Consider the following 20,000-nt stretch of genomic DNA (forward strand, 5'->3'; position numbering starts at 1 on the left):
GGGGGGGAGCGTGTTTTCCACGGTGATATGAGCATGTTGCTTAAGTCATTAAACCATTTGAATCTTGAATCTCTCTCCTTTCTCTCACTTTCTCTTTCCCTCCCTCTCTCTCCCTATCTCTACCCCTTTCTCTCTCTCTCTTTTCTTCCTCTCTCTTTCTCTCCTTTCTCTCACTTTCTCTTTCCCTCCCTCTCTCTCCCTATCTCCCCCCCACCTCTCTCTCTCTCTCTCTCCGCGTATATCAACAATACATACTGAACACAATGACTGAGGCAGACAAGCCGACAGTGCAGAGAAAGAAACTGAACAGACAGGACACGATCAGATGGACAGTTGTCATGACAGTAAGGACAAAAACTGAACAGACAGGACACGATCAGATGGACAGTTGTCATGACAGTAAGGACAAAAACTGAACAGACAGGACACGATCAGATGGACAGTTGTCATGACAGTAAGGACAAAAACTGAACAGACAGGACACGATCAGATGGACAGTTGTCATGACAGTAAGGACAAAAACTGAACAGACAAGACACGATCAGATGGACAGTTGTCATGACAGTAAAGACAAAAACTGAACAGACAGGACACGATCAGATGGACAGTTGTCATGACAGTAAGGACAAAAACTGAACAGACAGGACACGATCAGATGGACAGTTGTCATGACAGTAAGGACAAAAACTGAACAGACAGGACACGATCAGATGGACAGTTGTCATGACAGTAAGGACAAAAACTGAACAGACAGGACACGATCAGATGGACAGTTGTCATGACAGTAAGGACAAAAACTGAACAGACAGGACACGATCAGATGGACAGTTGTCATGACAGTAAGGACAAAAACTGAACAGACAGGACACGATCAGATGGACAGTTGTCATGACAGTGAAGACAAAAACTGAACAGACAGGACACGATCAGATGGGCAGCTGTCATGACAGTAAGGACAAAAACTGAACAGACAGGACACGATCAGATGGACAGTTGTCATGACAGTAAAGACAAAAACTGAACAGACAGGACACGATCAGATGGACATTTGTCATGACAGTGAGGACGATGTGCTATTATCAGATGAGCAAGAACAGAGGAGTCCATCAACATTGTTCAAGATATCATAAAGACAATGAAACTGATGACACCTACCAACATGTCCAGGACTCACTCAGCTCGTACCATCCACACGAACTGACAGCAGGCGAGACACAACACACAGTTGATGATGACCCTGGGAGACAGATCCACACAGTGATACGGACATGGGTTCTATCAGTTTCGATGATACGTTGTAGAGACGGGGGGGGGGGGGGGGGGCAGGGGGGGGGGCGGGGGGGGGGGGGGGGGGGGGGGGATCTCGTTGAGTAAGTGGGTTCTGTCTTCTTGAGGACGAAGGATGGACAACGACATCATAAAAAAAAAATATGAATACAGCAATGTTTTTCAACTGGTATGTTCCTGAACAGTGACTGGTAGGGGCAGTGTAAGGAAAGGGGATGGAAGGGAAGTAGGGATGGGGAAAGGGAGCACAAGGTTGAACAGGTGAACTGGAACACTGTGACGGGCGCAATAGCCGAGTGGTTAAAGCGTTGGACTGTCAATCTGAGGTTCCCGGGTTCGAATCACGGTGACGGCGCCTGGTGGGTAAAGGGTGGAGATTTTTACGATCTCCCAGGTCAACATATGCGCAGACCTGTTAGTGCCTGAACCCCCTTCGTGTGTATATGCAAGCAGAAGATCAAATATGCACGTTAAAGATCCTGTAATCCATGTCAGCGTTCGGTGGGTTATGGAAACAAGAACATACCCAGCATGCACACCCCCGAAAACGGAGTATGGCTGCCTACATGGCGGGGTAAAAACGGTCATACACGTAAAGGCCCACTCGTGTGCATACGAGTGAACGTGGGAGTTGCAGCCCACGAACGCAGAAGAAGAAGAAGAAGGAACACTGCACTTGCTGAGTAGGATCTAGTAATAATTCACTTATTTACCACTTCAAACGGTTGGGATTAGTACTCACACTTATGTCAGTACACTTAATCCGGCTGGTTGATAAGTCAAGCCGTTGCTAATGTTCCCACATCTCCGCTGGTACAACAATCTCACGACCGTAACAGGTAAAGGTCACCCTTCAGCAATAGGAGAAAGTCAAGGCGTGACGTAATTCACGGATGACGTCAAGTTGATATATATGTCATAATCCGCAATTTTGTGTCATAGGCTACAGTGCTTGCCTTTAGAATCAGAAAGAAAATAGAAATGGAAAAGAATGGAATTAATCAACAAAGCCTAAACACAAAGGATGCATAAAACCGTAGACTAGTAAACGTGAAACTACAATATGAAATGATGCATATGATCCACACACACACACACACACACACACACACACGCACGCACACACAAGGTGATCGATACCTTCAGCCCACATTAAGACACATACCACAGCAAACACTCAGCAGGAATGCAAGAAAGTAAACCCCTCATTAGCAATGTACATAGACACGTCGACAGTCATCAAGGCATGAAAAAAAGGCCATTATTTTTGCTGAACAAATCGAGATGACTTTTTCAAAAGCGTGTTATGTACGTAGATCTCGGAGTTTGTTTTTTGTTGTTTTTTTTGTTTTGTTTTTTGTTTTTTTTTTGTTTTGTGTGTGTGTGTGTGTGTGTGTGTGTGTGTGTGTGTGTGTGTGTGTGTGTGTGTGTGTTTTGTTTGTTTTAACACGCAACTCTCTGAACTGTGCGGAGCAACAAATGGCAACACCATGCATTATTTGTCTGGATATTTTATTCATTCCATCAACAGGGAAAAAAAAAAGAAAAAAGGTAAAATAATTGGCCTACTTTCATACTGTGATAATTGATTTTCTTTGCGGGTGCTACAATTTCGTAACTGGTCAGTAAATCGAGCAGCTAATATCTTTCTCATATTACCATGTTGTACTCCGATGTTTATGCATACCTTCAATATGCTCAGACACTTGAATTACATACTATTATAAAGGATATTTCTCTAATGTATTGTACAGGAAGAGATATGAGTGTGCCATGTTTTGGACTCAGTAAGACACATATATGTCTCCATTTCCCGCATATGTTTTGTGCCCTGAGGCTGATATACACAAAACCAGCTTCAGAGCTCCGGGTGGTTAAAGCGTTGGACTTTCAATCTGAAGGTCCTAGGTTCGAATCTCGGTAACAGCGCTATGTGGGTAAAGTTTGGAGGTTTTTCCGATCTCCCAGGTCAACATAATTATGGGCAGACCTGATAGTGCCTGAACCCTGTTAGTGTATGTATTCGCACGCAGAAAATCAATACGGACGTTAAAAATCCTGTCATCTTGTAATCCATGTCAGCGTTTGGTAGGTTGTGGAAACAAGAACATATCCAGCATGCACACCCCCGAAAACGGAGTATGGCTGCCTACTAGGGGGGTAAATAAGCAAAATAGTCATACACTTAAAATATTACATGTCTGTATCCGTATCATCAACACTCATACGTATGCGTGCATGTATGTAGGTTATATTTATATGTGTGTATCTATGCAATATTTTTACCAATTTGTCAATGTATTATTGTGAAAATATGTGAGCGTCCATGCATACATATGAGAGAGTGCATGTATTTGTTAGTGGTGATTTTGGGTTGTTGTTGTTGGGGTGTTTTTTTGTTGGTTTTTTTGTTGTTGTTTTTTTTTGTTTTGTTTTGTTTTGTTTTTTGTTTGGTGGTGGTTGGGTTCTTTTTTTCTTTTGTGTGTGTGTGTGTGTGTGTGTGCTTCTCTTTTTTCTATGATCTTTACGGGGTGTTTTTTTGTAATTCATTTTTCTCTTCTTGCCCTTGGGCCTGAATGAAAAGAAGTACGTACTGGTATTCTACTTCCCTTCCATAAACAAATTCGTTTTCGCTATATTTCAAAACAAACCATGTGAAGTGTGCTTGCGTTCCTGACATAATCTCCGTTTCTGTTCCTCCGTCCTTCTTACACTCCGCATTCCTCCTTCCTTTCTCTCGAAATAGAACCAAAACGTCTACAACATAACATCAACAACAACAAAATGCGCGACACTTTGTTTACTCAAAACAACCACGTAAGCTGTCAGCAGTATTGTTCTCATTCCGTGTAGCACATTCTCATTCAGTCGGACATAATAACATATCATATGTAATTAGAGGAAGCCATGTTACAATACAACGTGCGAAACGTCACCACCACTACTGCTGTTTCTCTGGGGGTATCACATACTATAATGCGACAGTTAACAGCCCTGGTATGGCCTTCGCGGTCGGCGAGACCAAACGGAAAAGGTAATTAATTCACCATCACACAGGTCTTTGTAACGGCTGTTCATGCAAATTATGCATACAGTGAACACTCACAAGGACATCGCAGCCTTCACATGGATTAGTGCGGCACAGGTCTGAAACCCAGATCCCATTTGCATTAACTCACTCAGTACGGCCAGTCTTCTCTTCTCCTCTACACAGACCCCTCGGATGTCCAGTGGGTGTCTCTATGACCCAACCTTTAGCTTCTGTCGTCAGAATTGTGGTATTCTTTGTCAACATTCACCTCTTCAGTGTAAGAGCCTTCCGCTTGTAATATTTTGATGGTTGTAATTGGGGTGAAACGCTGTTAACGTCGTCTCTTTCGCCGTTCGTATGGAGAGAGTTAAGAAAGTCTTGCCACCTATCATCCACACATTTCACACACACACACACACACGTTTGGGCGCGCGTTACTGTCCTGTCACCGCGACAAGTGATGGCAATTAATTCAGTTGTTTGAAATTAACATCAGTCACCTACTGATTGGGACCATACTTGATACCCAGCGGGTGCGTTATAGATAGATGCCACATTTCCAGTCCAAACTGCACAGAGTGAGAGAGAGAGAGAGCAGAGAGAGACAGTGACAAGGAGAAGGAGAGAGAAATGGAAACTAAAGGCTAGTGGTTAAAAAAAATGAGTGAGAGAGAGAGGGGGGGGGGGGGGCGGGGGGGGTAGAAGAAGAAGAAGAAGAAGAAGAAGAAGAATTAGTGAGTGGATGAGAGGGGAGAGAGAGGGAGAGAGAGACAGAGAGAAGAGAGAGAGAAGGGTGAAGAAGAAGAAGAAGAATTGGTGGATGAGAGGAGAGAGAGAGAGGAGAAGAAGAAGAAGAATTAGTGAACGGATGAGACGAGAGAGAGAGAGAGAGACAGAGACAGAGACACAGAGAGAGAGAGATAGAGAGGAGAAGAAGAATTGGTGGATGAGAGGAGAGAGAGAGAGAGAGAGAGAGAGAGAGAGCGACAGAGACACAGAGAGAGAGAGGTGAAGAAGAAGAAGAAAAATTAGTGGATGAGAGAGAGAGAGAGAAGAAGAAGAAGAAGAATTAGTGAATGGATGAGAGGAGAGAAAGAGAGAGACAGAGACAGAGAGAGGTGAAGAAGAAGAAGAATTAGTGGATGAGAGGAGAGACAGAGAGACAGAGAAAGAGACAGAGAGACAGAGAAAGAGACAGAGAGACAGAGGTGAAGAAGACGAAGAAGAATTAGTGGATGAGAGGAGAGAGAAAGACAGAGAAAGAGACAGAGACAGAGAGAGAGAGGTGAAGAAGAAGAAGAATTAGTGGATGAGAGGAGAGAGAGAGAGAGAGAGAGAGAGAGAGAGACAGACAGACAGACAGACAGACAGAGACAGAGATAGAGAGAGAGAGTATAACAAAAGTCTTGAGTCTTGATCACAAGGGATGAAAAGGAGAAATCCATATGAACATATTGTATGAACGAGCTGGCCGAAAGTACTACTACTGCTACTACTAATAACAGTAATGATAATGGAAATAATATACGGATATTTCTCAAAAAGCGCAATTCCACCAGAATAACCAGGCTCAACGCGCTAGACAAAATATAGATAAATGCAATAATAACAATCAATAAAACGAAACAATGAATATGAACACTTTCACGATCCATTTTCACGTGCCTTTACACGTCTCTTTGTTCACACACACATGACTCACCCCAACCACTTGGCGAACAAGTATCATCAAACCCATTTACAATTCCACTCAAATTCACTCCATCTGCCTACTCTCACTTCTATTCCGCCCTCTCCCCTCCCCTTCCCTTCAGAGAGAGAGAGTGTGGTGGGAGCGAGGGGCTGGGGGCGGGGCTGAGGGAGGGGCATGCGGGCGTGTATGTAGTTAGAGGAAGAAGTATGTCAAGATACATCTTAATTAACCCTTTCACTGCCAAACTCGCACTTAGAATATGTCAGATGTACATTCCCTATGACAACGCACAGCCACACCACCTGATATCCAATCATGGCATAAAACAAAAGCTGAAGACTAGCGTCAACATTGTGCCATTATTTGTTTCAGAAAATCCAGTACACACACCATCAAGAGCAGGAGCAAACGCAGCAACAAAAACGATGGATGCTGAATCCTTTGAAAAACATGGAGTTGAACTGTTGCGTTACGTCACTTCCTACCTGGAGAACATCCGGGATAGACCACCGTTCCCGGATGTGAAGCCAGGGTTCCTGCGTGAGCTGATTCCCGACACGGCCCCGGAGAACGCTGAGCCTTGGGAAGCCGTCTTCTCCGACATTGAGAGAGTCATCATGCCGGGGGTCAGTCCGCCCTCTTCCCGCCCCCCCCCCCCATCCCCAAGCCCCTCCCCTTCCTCCCCCGTTGATAGTGTCTGGCTGTATGTATGCATGTATGTATGTTTCACTGTCTGTCCCAATCTCGGTCTGTCTGTCCGTGTGTCTCTCTGTCTGCCTGTTTGACAGAGTGAGTTCCGAATGCCTGCGGTAAGAGAGGAGAACAGAGAATTATTTCATTTATTTCGGATACCTGTGATGAATACGGCAATTCAATTCGCATGTACCAAGCGTGGGTGAATCGTTGAAATGTGCGTGTTCAAATGTGTGTGTGTGTGTGTGTGTGTGTGTTGTGTGTGTGTGTGTGGTGTGTGTGTGTGTGTGTGTGTGTGTGTGTGTTGTGTGTGTGTGTGTGTGTGCAGTAACCTCTGAATCTGTCAGAATTCGGGTGAAATGGTGGTGGTGTTGTTTTTTTTAAACGAAGCCCTGACAGATCCTTATATCAGGTGGAAGAAAAAAACTGCTCAACAGTAATTTTCTTATTCTTAATTCAGTGGTCTGTGGTGAGAATCTGGAAAAAAGGATAGGTGGTTCGAACATGTTGACAAGGGTTTTGACGTCATCACTTAGTTACATCACGTTAGTAACTATTACGTTATTCACTTGAGCAGTCATGAAAATCAAACGAATGGTTGGCTGGATTGAGTTAATGTGTGCAAGAAACTTAACACAGTCTTCCAAGAGGATGGAAGGGAGCTGAGGTTGTAGGACCACCCAAGAAAAACTGGCTGGATTTAACTGTGTGCTGGGAACTTGGCACGAACATCTTCCAAAGGAATGGAAGGGTATCGAGGTGGTGGGACCACCCAAGAACACTGGCAGGACAAAGGGGCTGGGGGAACAAAGAAGCTGACAAAGGGGCTGAAGAGCTCCACGCTGGCCGACCGAGAGGACCCACAGAGTGGAGGGACCCCCTTTATTGGAACTGGTGTCTCAGTTCAACGCCGGAGGAGGTCTTCAACCATTTGACGCCACAGTCATCACGTTGATTACTCTGCCGCTATAACGGGGGTTGCGTCGAGGTGCCCAAGTGTCTCACCTGAGCTGAGTTGGTGGACGTTTGCTTTGTGGAAGAACACTGTGAGAGGACTACGTGTCACTAGCCTGCCTATTAGTTCGATCTTATTGTTTGGATCGCGTCGACAAAACAAAGTAGGCCCGTGGCGAAGTAGTTAGCGTCGCGGACTGACGGCTGGGAGGACGCGGGTTCGAATCCCAGCGGAGGTGGGTTTTTCGGCCCGTGGCCGGCTCCTACCCAGAGTTGAGTGCTGTGGGCTTAAATGGGGAGACTGGGACCACACAGTCGAGTGTCATCCACTTCAAGGATGCGTCTTTGGGTGTGTAGCTCTAATTACCTGACCAACACTGCAAGTGTCTGTATCTCTCGGGCCTGGTTAACGCCGGGATATCATTATGACAGGAAGCGTAGAGTACAGCCTTGATACGCAGTCCCAAAACCAAAACGGACCTCCATAGCAACATCGTCATCGTCATCCTCCTCCTCCATCATCATCAACATAAACAAAACAGTCTCAAAGTCTGTGGCCTTTCATGCCCTGCTCTCATGGTGACCTCAGTTTCGATACCCCTCCACTTCTGTGCTTGGGGTGAGTCCTGTCAATGTCTTCAGTGTCGGCAGATTCATGGGGGTCTGTTGTTTGAGGGACGTGGTGGCGGCCTCCGCTCTGGAGGGGACGCTCACTCAGTCTGGCTCAGCGACTAAGCCATTATTGTCGTTAGTAGGGGGCTTGGTAGGTGGTGTCCTAAGTACGTTAAATCAGAACAGGCATCACTGAACACCACCGAAGTGACTCCGCAGCAGTGCAGGGTTTCCTCTGGTGTGTGGCCTCCTGGCGACCAAACATCGATGGTTCCCTGCGCACTATCGACGCTGGAACTGTGACGGACGAACCCGGGTGTGGCCGTGTATGGGGTAATCTGAATGAGTGGCGTGGGAGCAGGGCCACTGAAACGGTACAGATGATGGGGCAGCACAAAAAAAGAGTAGTAAACAAACTGTGCAAGGTGAAGCGGACTCGCGACGCATCAGAAGTTTGTCCCTCGTCAGGGTAAAAAAACCCTTTTTTTTGTTGTTTTTTTTGTTTTTTTTGTTTGTCTTTTAAGCTCAGGGGTACTTCCTTGCGACTATGTTCTTGTTTGCTGAGAGTGTGAGAGACTGAAGACTGTGAACTCGCTGTTTATTTTCCTTCCTTATGTATTCTGTCAGTCTCCTCAGTCATTCAGCAACAGTCTGTGTTTATCTGTTGTGTTTGTCTCCTCTTTGTCCCGGATTGATAGTCTCTGCCATTTTGTGTGTGTGTGTGTGTGTGTGTGTGTGTGTGTGTGTGTCTGTGTGTCTGTGTGTCTGTATGTCTTCCTGGGTTTGTCTGTTTGTCGGTCTGTCTCTCTGTCTATGTTTGTCTCCTCTTTGTCCACGATTGATGGTGTCTCTGCCTGTCTGTGTGTCTGTCTGTCTGTCTGTGCTTCGCTCCTCTCCTCCCGATTGATTCTCTCTCTGTCTCTGTCTCTGTCTCTCTGTCTCTGTCTCTGTCACTCTCTCTCTCTCTCTCTCACTGTGTGTGTGTGTGTGTGTGTGTGTGTGTGTGTGTGTGTGTGTGTGTGTTTCATTCTCCAATCACTGACATCCACCTTCTCCATTTTACATTTTGTGTTCGATCTTTTCCACATTCTGCTCTCTCTCTCTCTCTCTCTCTCTCTCTTTGCCTTCCTCAATTCCCACCTCTCACCCCTACACCTCAACCGCCCCCATTTCAGTTGAATATTCCTTCCCCTGCCATTGATTTTCACAAAGGACGATTTCTAATTAATGATAGTAATAATTACCATTATGATAGAAAAATTAATAATACAAATAATGATAATAATAATAATAATAATAATAATAATAATAATAATGATAACATCATTTATTTTCAGTTTAATATCATCATCTTAGATGAACAGACTATAAATGAATAAACGAAACGCATCTGTGTGTGTGTGTGTGTGTGTGTGTGTGTGTGTGTGTGTGTGTGTGATCGTCTGTCTGTCTCCTTTCTGTCCCCGATTATGTTTTTTTCTGTTTGTGATGTTCCACCTTTCCGTTTGTTTGCTCCTAACTTTATGGGTTTTTTTTTTTCCTTTTCTGCTGTTACATCGATCCGCTTTATATATTTCCATGTGGCTTGTACGACTGTTTCAACCTTTTCTGTACACTTCTTTGTCATTGATGCTTCGTTAGTCACCTTCCCTGTAAATTTTCCTGTCATTTCTGCTCTAATATCAACCTTCCCCGAGTATTTCCTGTTATTACTGCTCTTAATTCTACCTTCTCTATGTATGCCTTTTGTTAAGAGTTTGGATCGAGCACAGTGTGTGACTTGCGATATCCATTGCTGTCTTTTGTGATTGCATAAGTCGCAAGACATTAGCTGTCTTCGGCATTTAGCTTTGTTACAAGTCACACTGTCAGTACAGTCTGCTAGCCCCCTCCCCCCAACACCTCCCCTGTGTGCCCCCCCCCCTCCTCCTGCCAACCCCCCTTCCCCCCAGCCCCCTCCCGTGTCCCCCATCACCACTTCCATCTAAGTCTAAACACGTGAAAGTGAGTAAAGTGCGATTTCCACTACAATTTGCATATCGTACTGGTCACAGCGTATGATGTGTGTGTGTGTGTGTGTGTGTGTGTGTGTGTGTGTTTTCTAGCTTTCGAAAGAATAAATCAACCTCCTGTGTCTTCTGCGGTGAATAATCGCTGCTTATTAATTTAAAAAAAATCGATGTTCTTTTCTGTCTTTCAGACGTCTCACTTTCGCTCTCCCAAATTCTTCGCCTATTGGAGCATCGGTTTCTCCTATGCATCTACGCTGGCTGACATACTGATCAACGCCATTGGGTGCTTGGGGTTTTCCTGGGTGAGTCATGGGCAAGGGACAGTTACTTTGGTTTTCAGTGTATATGTATATGATGGAGTCTCCCGTAGGACCGACGGATGAGTAGGCAGCCAGGCTTATCTGTCGGTGTGTGTCCTCATATGGGAGAAGAGGCCGATTCTGGATGCGCAGCACTTCCCACAGGTGTTGCAAGGGAAAATGTCTCCAGAAGTTGAGCCCTGTTTCCTTCGCTCACGCTTCTTCTTAATGGCCAGCGTTCTCTTGTTTTCAAACGTCTTTATGCCACTAGAGCACAGCATCCTCCAGCGAGAGCGGTCAAGGGCATCAGTTTCCCAGGAAGCGATGTCTGTGTCACAGGTTTTGAGGTTTGTCTTCAAGGTGTCCTTGAAGCGCTTGCAGGGTCTTCCAAGTTCGCGGTGGCCTTCCTTCAGGTGGCCATACAAAAGCATCTTCGGGATCTTGCTGTGTGTGTGTTGTGTGTGTGTGTGTGTGTGTGTGTGTGTGTGTGTGTGTGTGTGTGTGTGTGTGTGTGGTACAGTAGGTCTGTAAGTACTCTCCACTCCCACAAAGCACCTTCAGCTCTCTGTGTATCGACACTCATGATCTATTTGCGTTGATATGTTACTGAAAGGAAGCCGTTGAATTTAGAGGAAGATTTGTGCACAGGCACCATCACTTCCTGCATAATGTACACGAACGACTATAATGATAATAATAATAGTATTTATATACCGCTGAATCTTGTGCAGAGACAAATCGAAGCGCTTTCGCACCAGTCATTCACACGCATCCATAACTCTAAAACTGGAGAAACTAAAGACAAGGAAGAGGCAGTGAAGGGAGGCTATACTTGAAAGGCCAGACTGAAAGAGCTGGGTGTGGAGACTTGACGAAGCGAAAGAGGAAGTTCATTCTAATTGCAAGGTCCAGAGACAGAGAAAGAACGGCGGCCAACAGTCGAGCGTTTGAATCTGGGTATGCGTAAACAGAGTGGATCCGAAGCCGATCGTAGTGAGCAAGATGGAGTGTAGAGGTGAAGGCAGCCGCAGAGATAGGAAGGGGCAGTTTTGTGAATATATCTATAACATAGAGTGCTGATCTTGTACTTTATTCGGTGTGAGACAGGGAGCCAGTGGAGATGTTGCAAAAGAGGAGTGATGTGCTCAGATCTTTTCTTTCTGAGGACGAGTCGGGCAGTTGTCTGTTAGGCCTGCCAGTATGTTGCACCACACATGTGCGTAATTCTTTCTGGCAATCATACAGGAAAACGTCAACTTCCGCCATTTTTGGGAGAGAAAAAAATAAGAATTTTGTAATACTGAGCGTTCGTTTTCACAGATTCCGACAACGAGTTTTTGTTGTTGTTGTTGTGTGTGCATGTGGGGGTTGTTTTATGTGTTTTCTTTTTCTTTTTTTTCTTCTTCATCGGAATGGTAGGTGGTAATGAACCTTCACAACTTGGAGAATGCATACGAAAAAAACTGGATATGTCCGGACTGATTATCGTATATGTGGAGTGATGGCCTATATACAGGTAACACGTCCGCCTAGGAAGCGAGAGATTCTGAGCGCGCTGGTTCGAATCACGGCTCAGCGCCGATATTTTCTCCCCTTCCACTAGACCTTGAGTGGTGATCTGGGCGCTAGTCATTCGGATGAGACGATAAACCGAGTTTCCGTGTGCAGCATGCACTTAGTGCACGTAAAAGAACCCATGGCAACAAAACGGTTGTTCCTGGCAAAATTCTGAAGAAAAATCCACTTCGATAGGTAAAACAAATAAATAAACTGCAAGCAGGAAAAAATACAAAACAGTGGGTGGTGCTGTAGTGTAGCGACGCGCTCTCCCTGGGGAGAGCAGCCCGAATTTTCACACAGAGAAATCTGTTGTGACAAAAAGAAATACAAATACAAATATTAGCTCGAAAATGTGTTTGGCAATTTTGTTCTATTCATCAAAGCCAAAAAGTCGTGATTAACACAAGTTTGAAACTGTGATATATCATCAAGATCGTAAAACAATGAATTGCTGATCGATGTGGGATGTTTAAAGATTTCTAGAATTGATCCGTTTCCAGCAAACAACTTTCAGCTCGACAAACACTCGATTCAGATGGTAAGCAAATAATATATGGTTTTGAGTCGTTAGGGGCATGTTAGCATTAAGCTATTGCTTTTGTTTTTATGCAGCAGGAATCACCTCTTGGTGTAGTGATGAGATGTAATCATAACAACAAAAGATGTGCCCCATGAATACTGACGTAGAAAAATTCATGATGAACTGGTTGTCCCATGTGATGCTGCTGCTTCTGTTAACTCTCTCCGGACGAAGGAATGCTCACGCATTCCTACACAAAACGTATTCGGATTCGGACGAAGGAATTCCACAGTCGAACAGTATGATTGGTCAGCCTGGGATGTGTGGCCCGTCTCGCACACACGCTGACAAAGTCACTGACTGGTCGTCTTCTCGGAATGTTGTGAAGCGAACAAGGCAGTAACGGCAACGTTTTAGGGTTGCCGAAGTACTTGAAATGCTACAAACTGAAGGGTCGGACATTGAAGAGGTGGATGATGATGAAGAAGAAACTGGCGAATTTAATGCAGAAAGCGAGCATGGGTGTGGTGATTCGGGGTGAAAAATTGGCAGTATTTTCTACATATGGCAAAACCGTAAAAATAAGATGAGAATTTTGATTTTTATATGTATATATATGTAATAGCTCAACACGTAATAAACCAGTTCTGAAAGTTTCATTTTCTTACACAGTATTTTGTATTTTTTGTAATTTTTTTTTTCCAAACCCTTACAAATGGGCCGTCTGTGGCGAAAAGCAAGGGAGAAAACTTGTCGTCCCTGAGGTGTGTTAGTCATGAAGATGGGAGATGTGCCTCACGAGTGTGGAACTAGAAATTGGACTTGATGATGGTGACTTCATTGTCATTGCTGCTGCTGTTTTTGTTGTTGCTGCTGCTGCTGCTGCTGCTGTTGCTGCTTCTGTGGCTGCTGCTGTTGTTGTTTGTTGCTGCAGCTGTTATGGTTGTTGCTGCTGCTATTGCTGCTGCTTTTGTTGTTGCTGTTGTTGTTGCTGCTTTTGTTGTTGTTGATGGTGTGTGTGTGTTAATCCTACCGACAGGAATCCTGTCCCATGAGCGTGGAACTGGAAATGGTCACGATGGACTGGTTGGCCCAGATGCTTCACTTACCTCCCTTCTTTCTCTTCTCCCACCCTGGTCAAGGAGGGGGAATCATCGAGGTGGTGACTTTGATAAGTGTTGTCATGGTGTTCACCTTGCTTCTTTTGTTCCCTGATTGTCTTCTGTCTGTACTCTGTTTTGTCGCTCTGTTCGTCTGGGTTCTTCAGTAACTCTGCGTCCGCTTTTTTTTTTTTTTTTTTTTTTTTGTTTGTTATGAGGTACAAGACAAAAGTATGATTGTCCATAAAACATGAAAAAGTGATTGTTTTGATGCTGTTATGATATTCCCCTTGGTTTTTTTGTTTTGTTTGTTTGTTTGTTTGTTTATTTTGTTGTTGTTGTTGTTGTTTTTTGTTTGGTTTTTGTTTGTTTGTTTTTGTTAGAAGGTTTTTTGGGTTTTTTTATCCTACCTTTTTATACTAAATAATGACTTGTACACCATCGGAAACCGTGGTGTCATATTTGAAAGCTTCATTGGGGAATTGGGTTTGGGTTTTTAAAATACTTTTTAAAAGAGTTTTTGAGTGTGATTCCATTACATTACCATCAACAGAATATGTGAGACCTGATTTACATGCATAGTAACAAATGTGAATGGGAGACTTATTTTATGCGTATGTTGGTGATCATTACAAGTGAACAGATGAAGTATTATCATGAAGTGTTTCATGCATCAGAAGACATTCATCCTACAAACGTTTAACGTTTAGTCTTGATGTGAAAGACAATCTGCAAGTGCATTTTCAGAGTCTGCCAGACAAGTTGCACTGTTTTGCCAGTTTGATAGATCTTTCATATGTACTGATAGTTTAAACAAATCTTTGACAGCTCAGTGTATGTAGAAGCATTATCAATGATGTGCTATATATACGAATAGGGAATTGTTTCCTCGCTTGTAAGTTTAAGGCATTGTTTGTTGTTGCTGTTGTTGTACCTCTTCTTTTTTTTTACGGTATAGTCATGAAGCCCGTGTTGGGTTTAAGTTGCCTGTTTTGTCTGTTAGCTTGCTGAAGTTGCTTTTTACCAAGATGAGGTGACATTGCTTGTTATTCCTAAGACTCTGTGGTCAGCAGAACTTCAATTCTTTCATTAGCAGTTTAGAGGACAGATAAATTCTGGGAAATGTTTTGTGGGTTTGAATTAAGCTCATTTGAATCATCACGAACTGAGTTTTATTTTTCAATGGAGGATGAACCATAGCGTGTGTGTGTGTGTGTGCGTGTGTGTGTGTGTGTGTGTGTGTGTGTGTGTGTGTGTGTGTGTGTGTGTGTGTGTGTGTGTGGTCAGGCGAACGCCAGTGGAGCCATACTGACCTGTCTGCTGGCCGCCAGAACACTGACCTTCAGGACACAGAAGCAAACCCAGCCTGACGTCACGCTTGGTCACGTGATGGACAGACTGGTGGCTTACTGCTCTGATCAGGTGTTTGTTGATCGTGGACCTCCCCCCCCCCCCACTCACCCTCACCCTTTCTTTCTTATTTACTGTCTTTCACTGTTCTTGCTGCTCGTCACAAGATTAACTGCATTGCGAGAAAATTGATACACACGATCATTTTAGAATTAGTGTCTGTTGTATGCTTCTGTAGTTTAATACACGTATGACATCAACCTGGTAAATGTGTATGCATATGATTTGTGCATGTCTGTTTTTATGTTTGTGTGTGCGTGCGTGTGTGTGTGCATGTGTGTATGGCTATGTGCGTGCGTGTGTGCGGTGTTGTGTGTATGTGTGTGTTTGTGTGTACGTGTCTGCGTATGTTTGTGTATGTGTGTGTGCCATGTTTATTTGTCAAAGTTATCATCATCATCATCGTCATCACCGTTATCATCATTGATATTATTAACATCAGTATGGTTTCACTCCGCAGGCTCACTCATCAGTGATCAGGGCAGGGCTGGTGGGCGGAGTACGCATGCGCGCTCTCGAGACTGACGACCAGGGGGCGCTGCGCGGAGCCACTCTGAAGGCCGCCATACTGGAGGATTTGGGCAAAGGACTCATTCCTTTCTATGTAACTTTTGTCTTTAGCGCTCCCTGTCTGTTGTTTGTTTGTCTCTCGCTGTGTGTCTCTTCTCTCTGCCTGTATCATCTGTCTCTTTCTCCTTTCGTCTCATTGTGTGTGTGTGTGTGTGTGTGTGTGTGTGTGTGTGTGTGTGTGTGCTTGCTTGTATATGAGACAGACAGACAGAAGACACAGAGAGGGGCTCCCTGTTTGTTTGTTTTCTCTCCAATATCACAACGAAGGATGACAAACGAATACACCCGTGCAATTTTTAGTCCTTTGGTCCTCCGTAAAGTTTCAGGTGAGAATTCCCAGTCCATTCGTACACTATTTTGTCTGTTCGGTTATTCAGTCATGTTTAAGATATCAAGGGAAAAAAATCGATTCCTGCGATGTGTTACCCCCACGGCGCTGCTTTAACTCACTCAGTACGGCCAGTCCTCTCTTCTCCTCTACACAGTCCCCTCGGATGTCCAGTGGGTGTCTGAATGACCCAACCTTTAGCTTCCGTCGTCAGAATTGTGGTATTCTTTGTCAACATTCACGTCTTCAGTATAAGAGCCTTCCGCTTGCAATATTTTGATGATGGTAATTGGGGTGAAACGCTGTTAACGTCGTCTCTTTCGCCGTTCGTATGGAGAGAGTTAATTAAGTGACACAAACAATGCATTCATACAATATGTAATCCTGTAAGTCTGTTTCTAGCATCAAGGGAGAGAAGACATCACAGTCCTGCAGCATGGAATCCTATACACATACTTCAAATGTCAAGGGACATAATGCATTCGTACAATATGTTGTCCCATGGCCCTATTTTAAGTATCAAGGCAGAAAAAATAACAACGCATTTACTCCAGTGATACACAGGATTTTAAGTGTGAATGAAGACGAAACATTTTCATTCAATATAGAATCATATGATCCTATTTTATGCAGAAATTTATTTTTTTCAAAAGAAGAAGAAGACAGGGCAGTGCATTCATACAATATTCAATACTACCGCTGTGTTTTAACTCACTCAGTACGGACAGTCCTCTCTTCTCCTCTGCACAGACCCCTCGGATGTCCAGTGGGTGTCTCAATGACCCAACCTTTAGCTTCCGTCGTCAGAATTGTGGTATTCTTTGTCAACATTCACTTCTTCAGTATAAGAGCCTTCCGCTTGCAATATTTTGATGATGGTAATTGGGGTGAAACGCTGTTAACGTCGTCTCTTTCGCCGTTCGTATGGAGAGAGTTAATTAAGTGACACAAACAATGCATTCATACAATATGTAATCCTGTAAGTCTGTTTCTAGCATCAAGGGAGAGAAGACATCACAGTCCTGCAGCATGGAATCCTATACACATATTTCAAATGTCAAGGGACATAATGCATTCGTACAATATGTTGTCCCATGGCCCTATTTTAAGTATCAAGGCAGAAAAAATAACAACGCATTTACTCCAGTGATACACAGGATTTTAAGTGTGAATGAAGACAAAACATTTTCATTCAATATAGAATCATATGACCCTATTTTATGCAGAAATTTATTTTTTTCAAAAGAAGAAGAAGACAGGGCAATGCATTCATACAATATTCAATACTAACGCTGTGTTTTAAAGATCAAGGGAGACAAAATGTACAATGTGTTCCCCAAGCATCATCGGAGACATCATCGGATGCATCTAAGCATCATCGGAGACAAAACGTTGCATTTGTACAATTTCAGCTGTGTGCAACACTTGGATCGACACCCACGTGTGCCTTTGACAACTTGAAGGAACTGGGACCTCTCTGTGAGTATGTTTAGGCATACTGTAAAGTTGTGTGTGTGTGTGTGTGTGTGTGTGTGTGTGTGTGTGTGTGTGTGTGTGTGTGTGTGTGATGTAGCCAAAATAAATTGTCCAAAAACTTAATTATCAATGGGATGATTAGAAAAAGCATGAATATAGAGATTGTTTTGTGTATTTCATATTTCAATGCTGCCCGTCTGAATCTCAAAGCCCCACGTACTGATTGCATTTCACACCTCCGTACTGCACAGGGTCCGCGTAGAGGCGATAATCAGATGTTCAGTTGCGTGTATCTGCTTTTCTGCTTTCCACTCCACTGGACCAACCATCTTTCTGACCTGATCAGTGTTTACACTCCTTCAAGAACTCTCCGCTCTTCCTCTGGAAATTACCTTCTGAAAATTCCTCGTGTCAGAAAAAGAACCTATGGTGAAAGCTCTTTCCTCTTTGCTGCTCCTCATTATCTGGTACAACGTTCCATATCTTTTCCGTTCATCTGACCCCCGTCTCTGCCTTTCGCTCTTTACGAAAAAAAAACTCGTCTTTTCAGAACCTATCTTTAAGCACTTTTGGTTTCCTACTTCTTCTCCATTGCCTCCCAATTCACTGCATGTGTAAGGAATGATGGAGGGGGGGGGGCGGTGGGGGGGGGTGAAGAGAGAATGGACATGAGTGGTTTATGCAATTTGTAACTTTTTCTTTCATATCAATCATCTCTAGCTCATACATAGAAAGGGCGCTATACGAATGCACATTCTAATTATTGTCATCATCTGTAAAACGATACATGTATCAGCCGACGAAACCATATGTACGAAACCATACCATGCCATACCATATCATCCTATGGCTCACCATGCCATACCATGTGTGTGTGTGTGTGTGTGTGTGTGTGTGTGTGTGTGTGTGTGTGTGTGTGTGTGTGTGTGTGTTATTGATCTTGTTGTTATTGAATTTATTGTACAAAAACCATACCATGCTATGCCATACCATCCACACTATACCATCGAATGGCTTACCATGTCATACCATGTGTGTGTGTGTGTGTGGTGTGTGTGTGTGTGTGTGTGTGTGTGTGTGTGTGTGTGTGTGTGTGTGTGTGTGTTATTGATCTTGTTGTTATTGAACTTATTGGATTTTTTTTTATCCTACACATTGATCTATCACCGATGTAATACCCTCGTCTCTCAGGTGAGGAATACAACATCTGGATGCACGTGGACGCTGCCTATGCCGGAAGTGCCTTCATTTGTCCAGAGTTTCGTCCCTTGCTGAATGGAGTTGAGGTGATGGAGCACGCTTGGTTCTGTACTGAAACACGGTGTATTTGATTTCTATCATTACTCATTAGCCATTTTGACCCCAAACTTTCACCTCCCCAACCTCTTCTGTCCTGTATCTCCCATTAATATCTGTTGTGATTTTACTAACTGATTAATGTTGTGTTGATTTGCCAGTGGAGTGACGGCCTAGAGGTAACGCGTCCGCATAGGAAGCGAGATAATCTTAGCGCGCTGGTTCGAATCATGGCTCAGCTGCCGATATTTTCTCCCCCTCCACTAGACCTTGACTGGTGGTCTGGACGCTAGTCATTCGGATGAGACGATAAACCGAGGTCCGTAATAGTACGTTATATGAGACAACAGCAGCAGCACTCTGAGTGACCAAGCATCTCTGTCTTGGGAGAGCACTGCTAAGAATGCAGTGTGCAGCATGCACTTATCGCACGTAAAAGAAACCACGGCAACAAAAGAGTTGTCCCTGGCAAAATTCTGTAGAAAAATCCACTTCGATAGGAAAAACAAATAAAACTGCGCGCAGGAAAACATACCAAAAAAAAATAGGTGGCGCTGTAGTGTAGCGACGCGCTCTCCCTGGGGAGAGCAGCCCGAATTTCACACAGAGAAATCTGTTGTGATAAAAAGAAATACAAATACAAATGTATAACACGGACAGGTTGCAAGGCTAGGTTTGAGTCTAAGATGTCCATCATTATGCAGTGTGAATGTTTCAATCGATCAGTCAATGTCTCCTCTCCATCTTCCCAGTGAATGATTTTCCTAACGATTTATCGGATCATTTTCATCCGCCCATCCATCATTATTTTCATTGGGAATCTCGTTCGTTCGTTCATTCATTCATTCATTCATTGATGTACTCATTTCTTTCATGCAGTCATTCCTTCATTCATTCACTCATCCATTCCACAGTATGCCACGTCGTTCAACCTGAACGCTCACAAATGGCTGAAAGTGACCTACGAGTGCTCTCCCCTGTGGTAAGTTGACCTGACAGGAGGTGAGGATCAGTGTGGTGCTCCTCGTCTGTCTGTCTGTCTGTCCGTCTGTCTGTCTGTCTGTCTGTCTGTCTGTCTGACTTTCTGTGTCTATAGTTATTTAGTCCCTCCCGTCAGCTTACACAGGTTTTCTGTCTTTCTGTCTCTATCTTCTCTCTT

At 44.0% G+C, this 20,000-nt stretch overlaps 1 protein-coding gene across 1 annotated transcript in view; it reads left to right on the forward strand.

The window, feature by feature from the left end:
* The first annotated feature begins 6,436 nt into the window (after window positions 1–6,436).
* The window catches only part of LOC143276060 (aromatic-L-amino-acid decarboxylase-like), a 22,846-nt gene continuing 9,282 nt past the window's right edge, over window positions 6,437–20,000 (forward strand). Inside the window, exons 1-8 of the mRNA XM_076580446.1 lie at window positions 6,437–6,637; window positions 10,471–10,584; window positions 13,701–13,820; window positions 15,049–15,183; window positions 15,632–15,775; window positions 17,482–17,548; window positions 18,737–18,831; window positions 19,756–19,823. Of these exons, the coding sequence (XP_076436561.1) occupies window positions 6,437–6,637; window positions 10,471–10,584; window positions 13,701–13,820; window positions 15,049–15,183; window positions 15,632–15,775; window positions 17,482–17,548; window positions 18,737–18,831; window positions 19,756–19,823 (944 nt within the window). The remainder of the gene's footprint in view (window positions 6,638–10,470; window positions 10,585–13,700; window positions 13,821–15,048; window positions 15,184–15,631; window positions 15,776–17,481; window positions 17,549–18,736; window positions 18,832–19,755; window positions 19,824–20,000) is intronic.

Source organism: Babylonia areolata, chromosome 31 (assembly GCF_041734735.1).
Source record: "Babylonia areolata isolate BAREFJ2019XMU chromosome 31, ASM4173473v1, whole genome shotgun sequence".
NCBI lineage: Eukaryota > Metazoa > Mollusca > Gastropoda > Neogastropoda > Buccinidae > Babylonia > Babylonia areolata.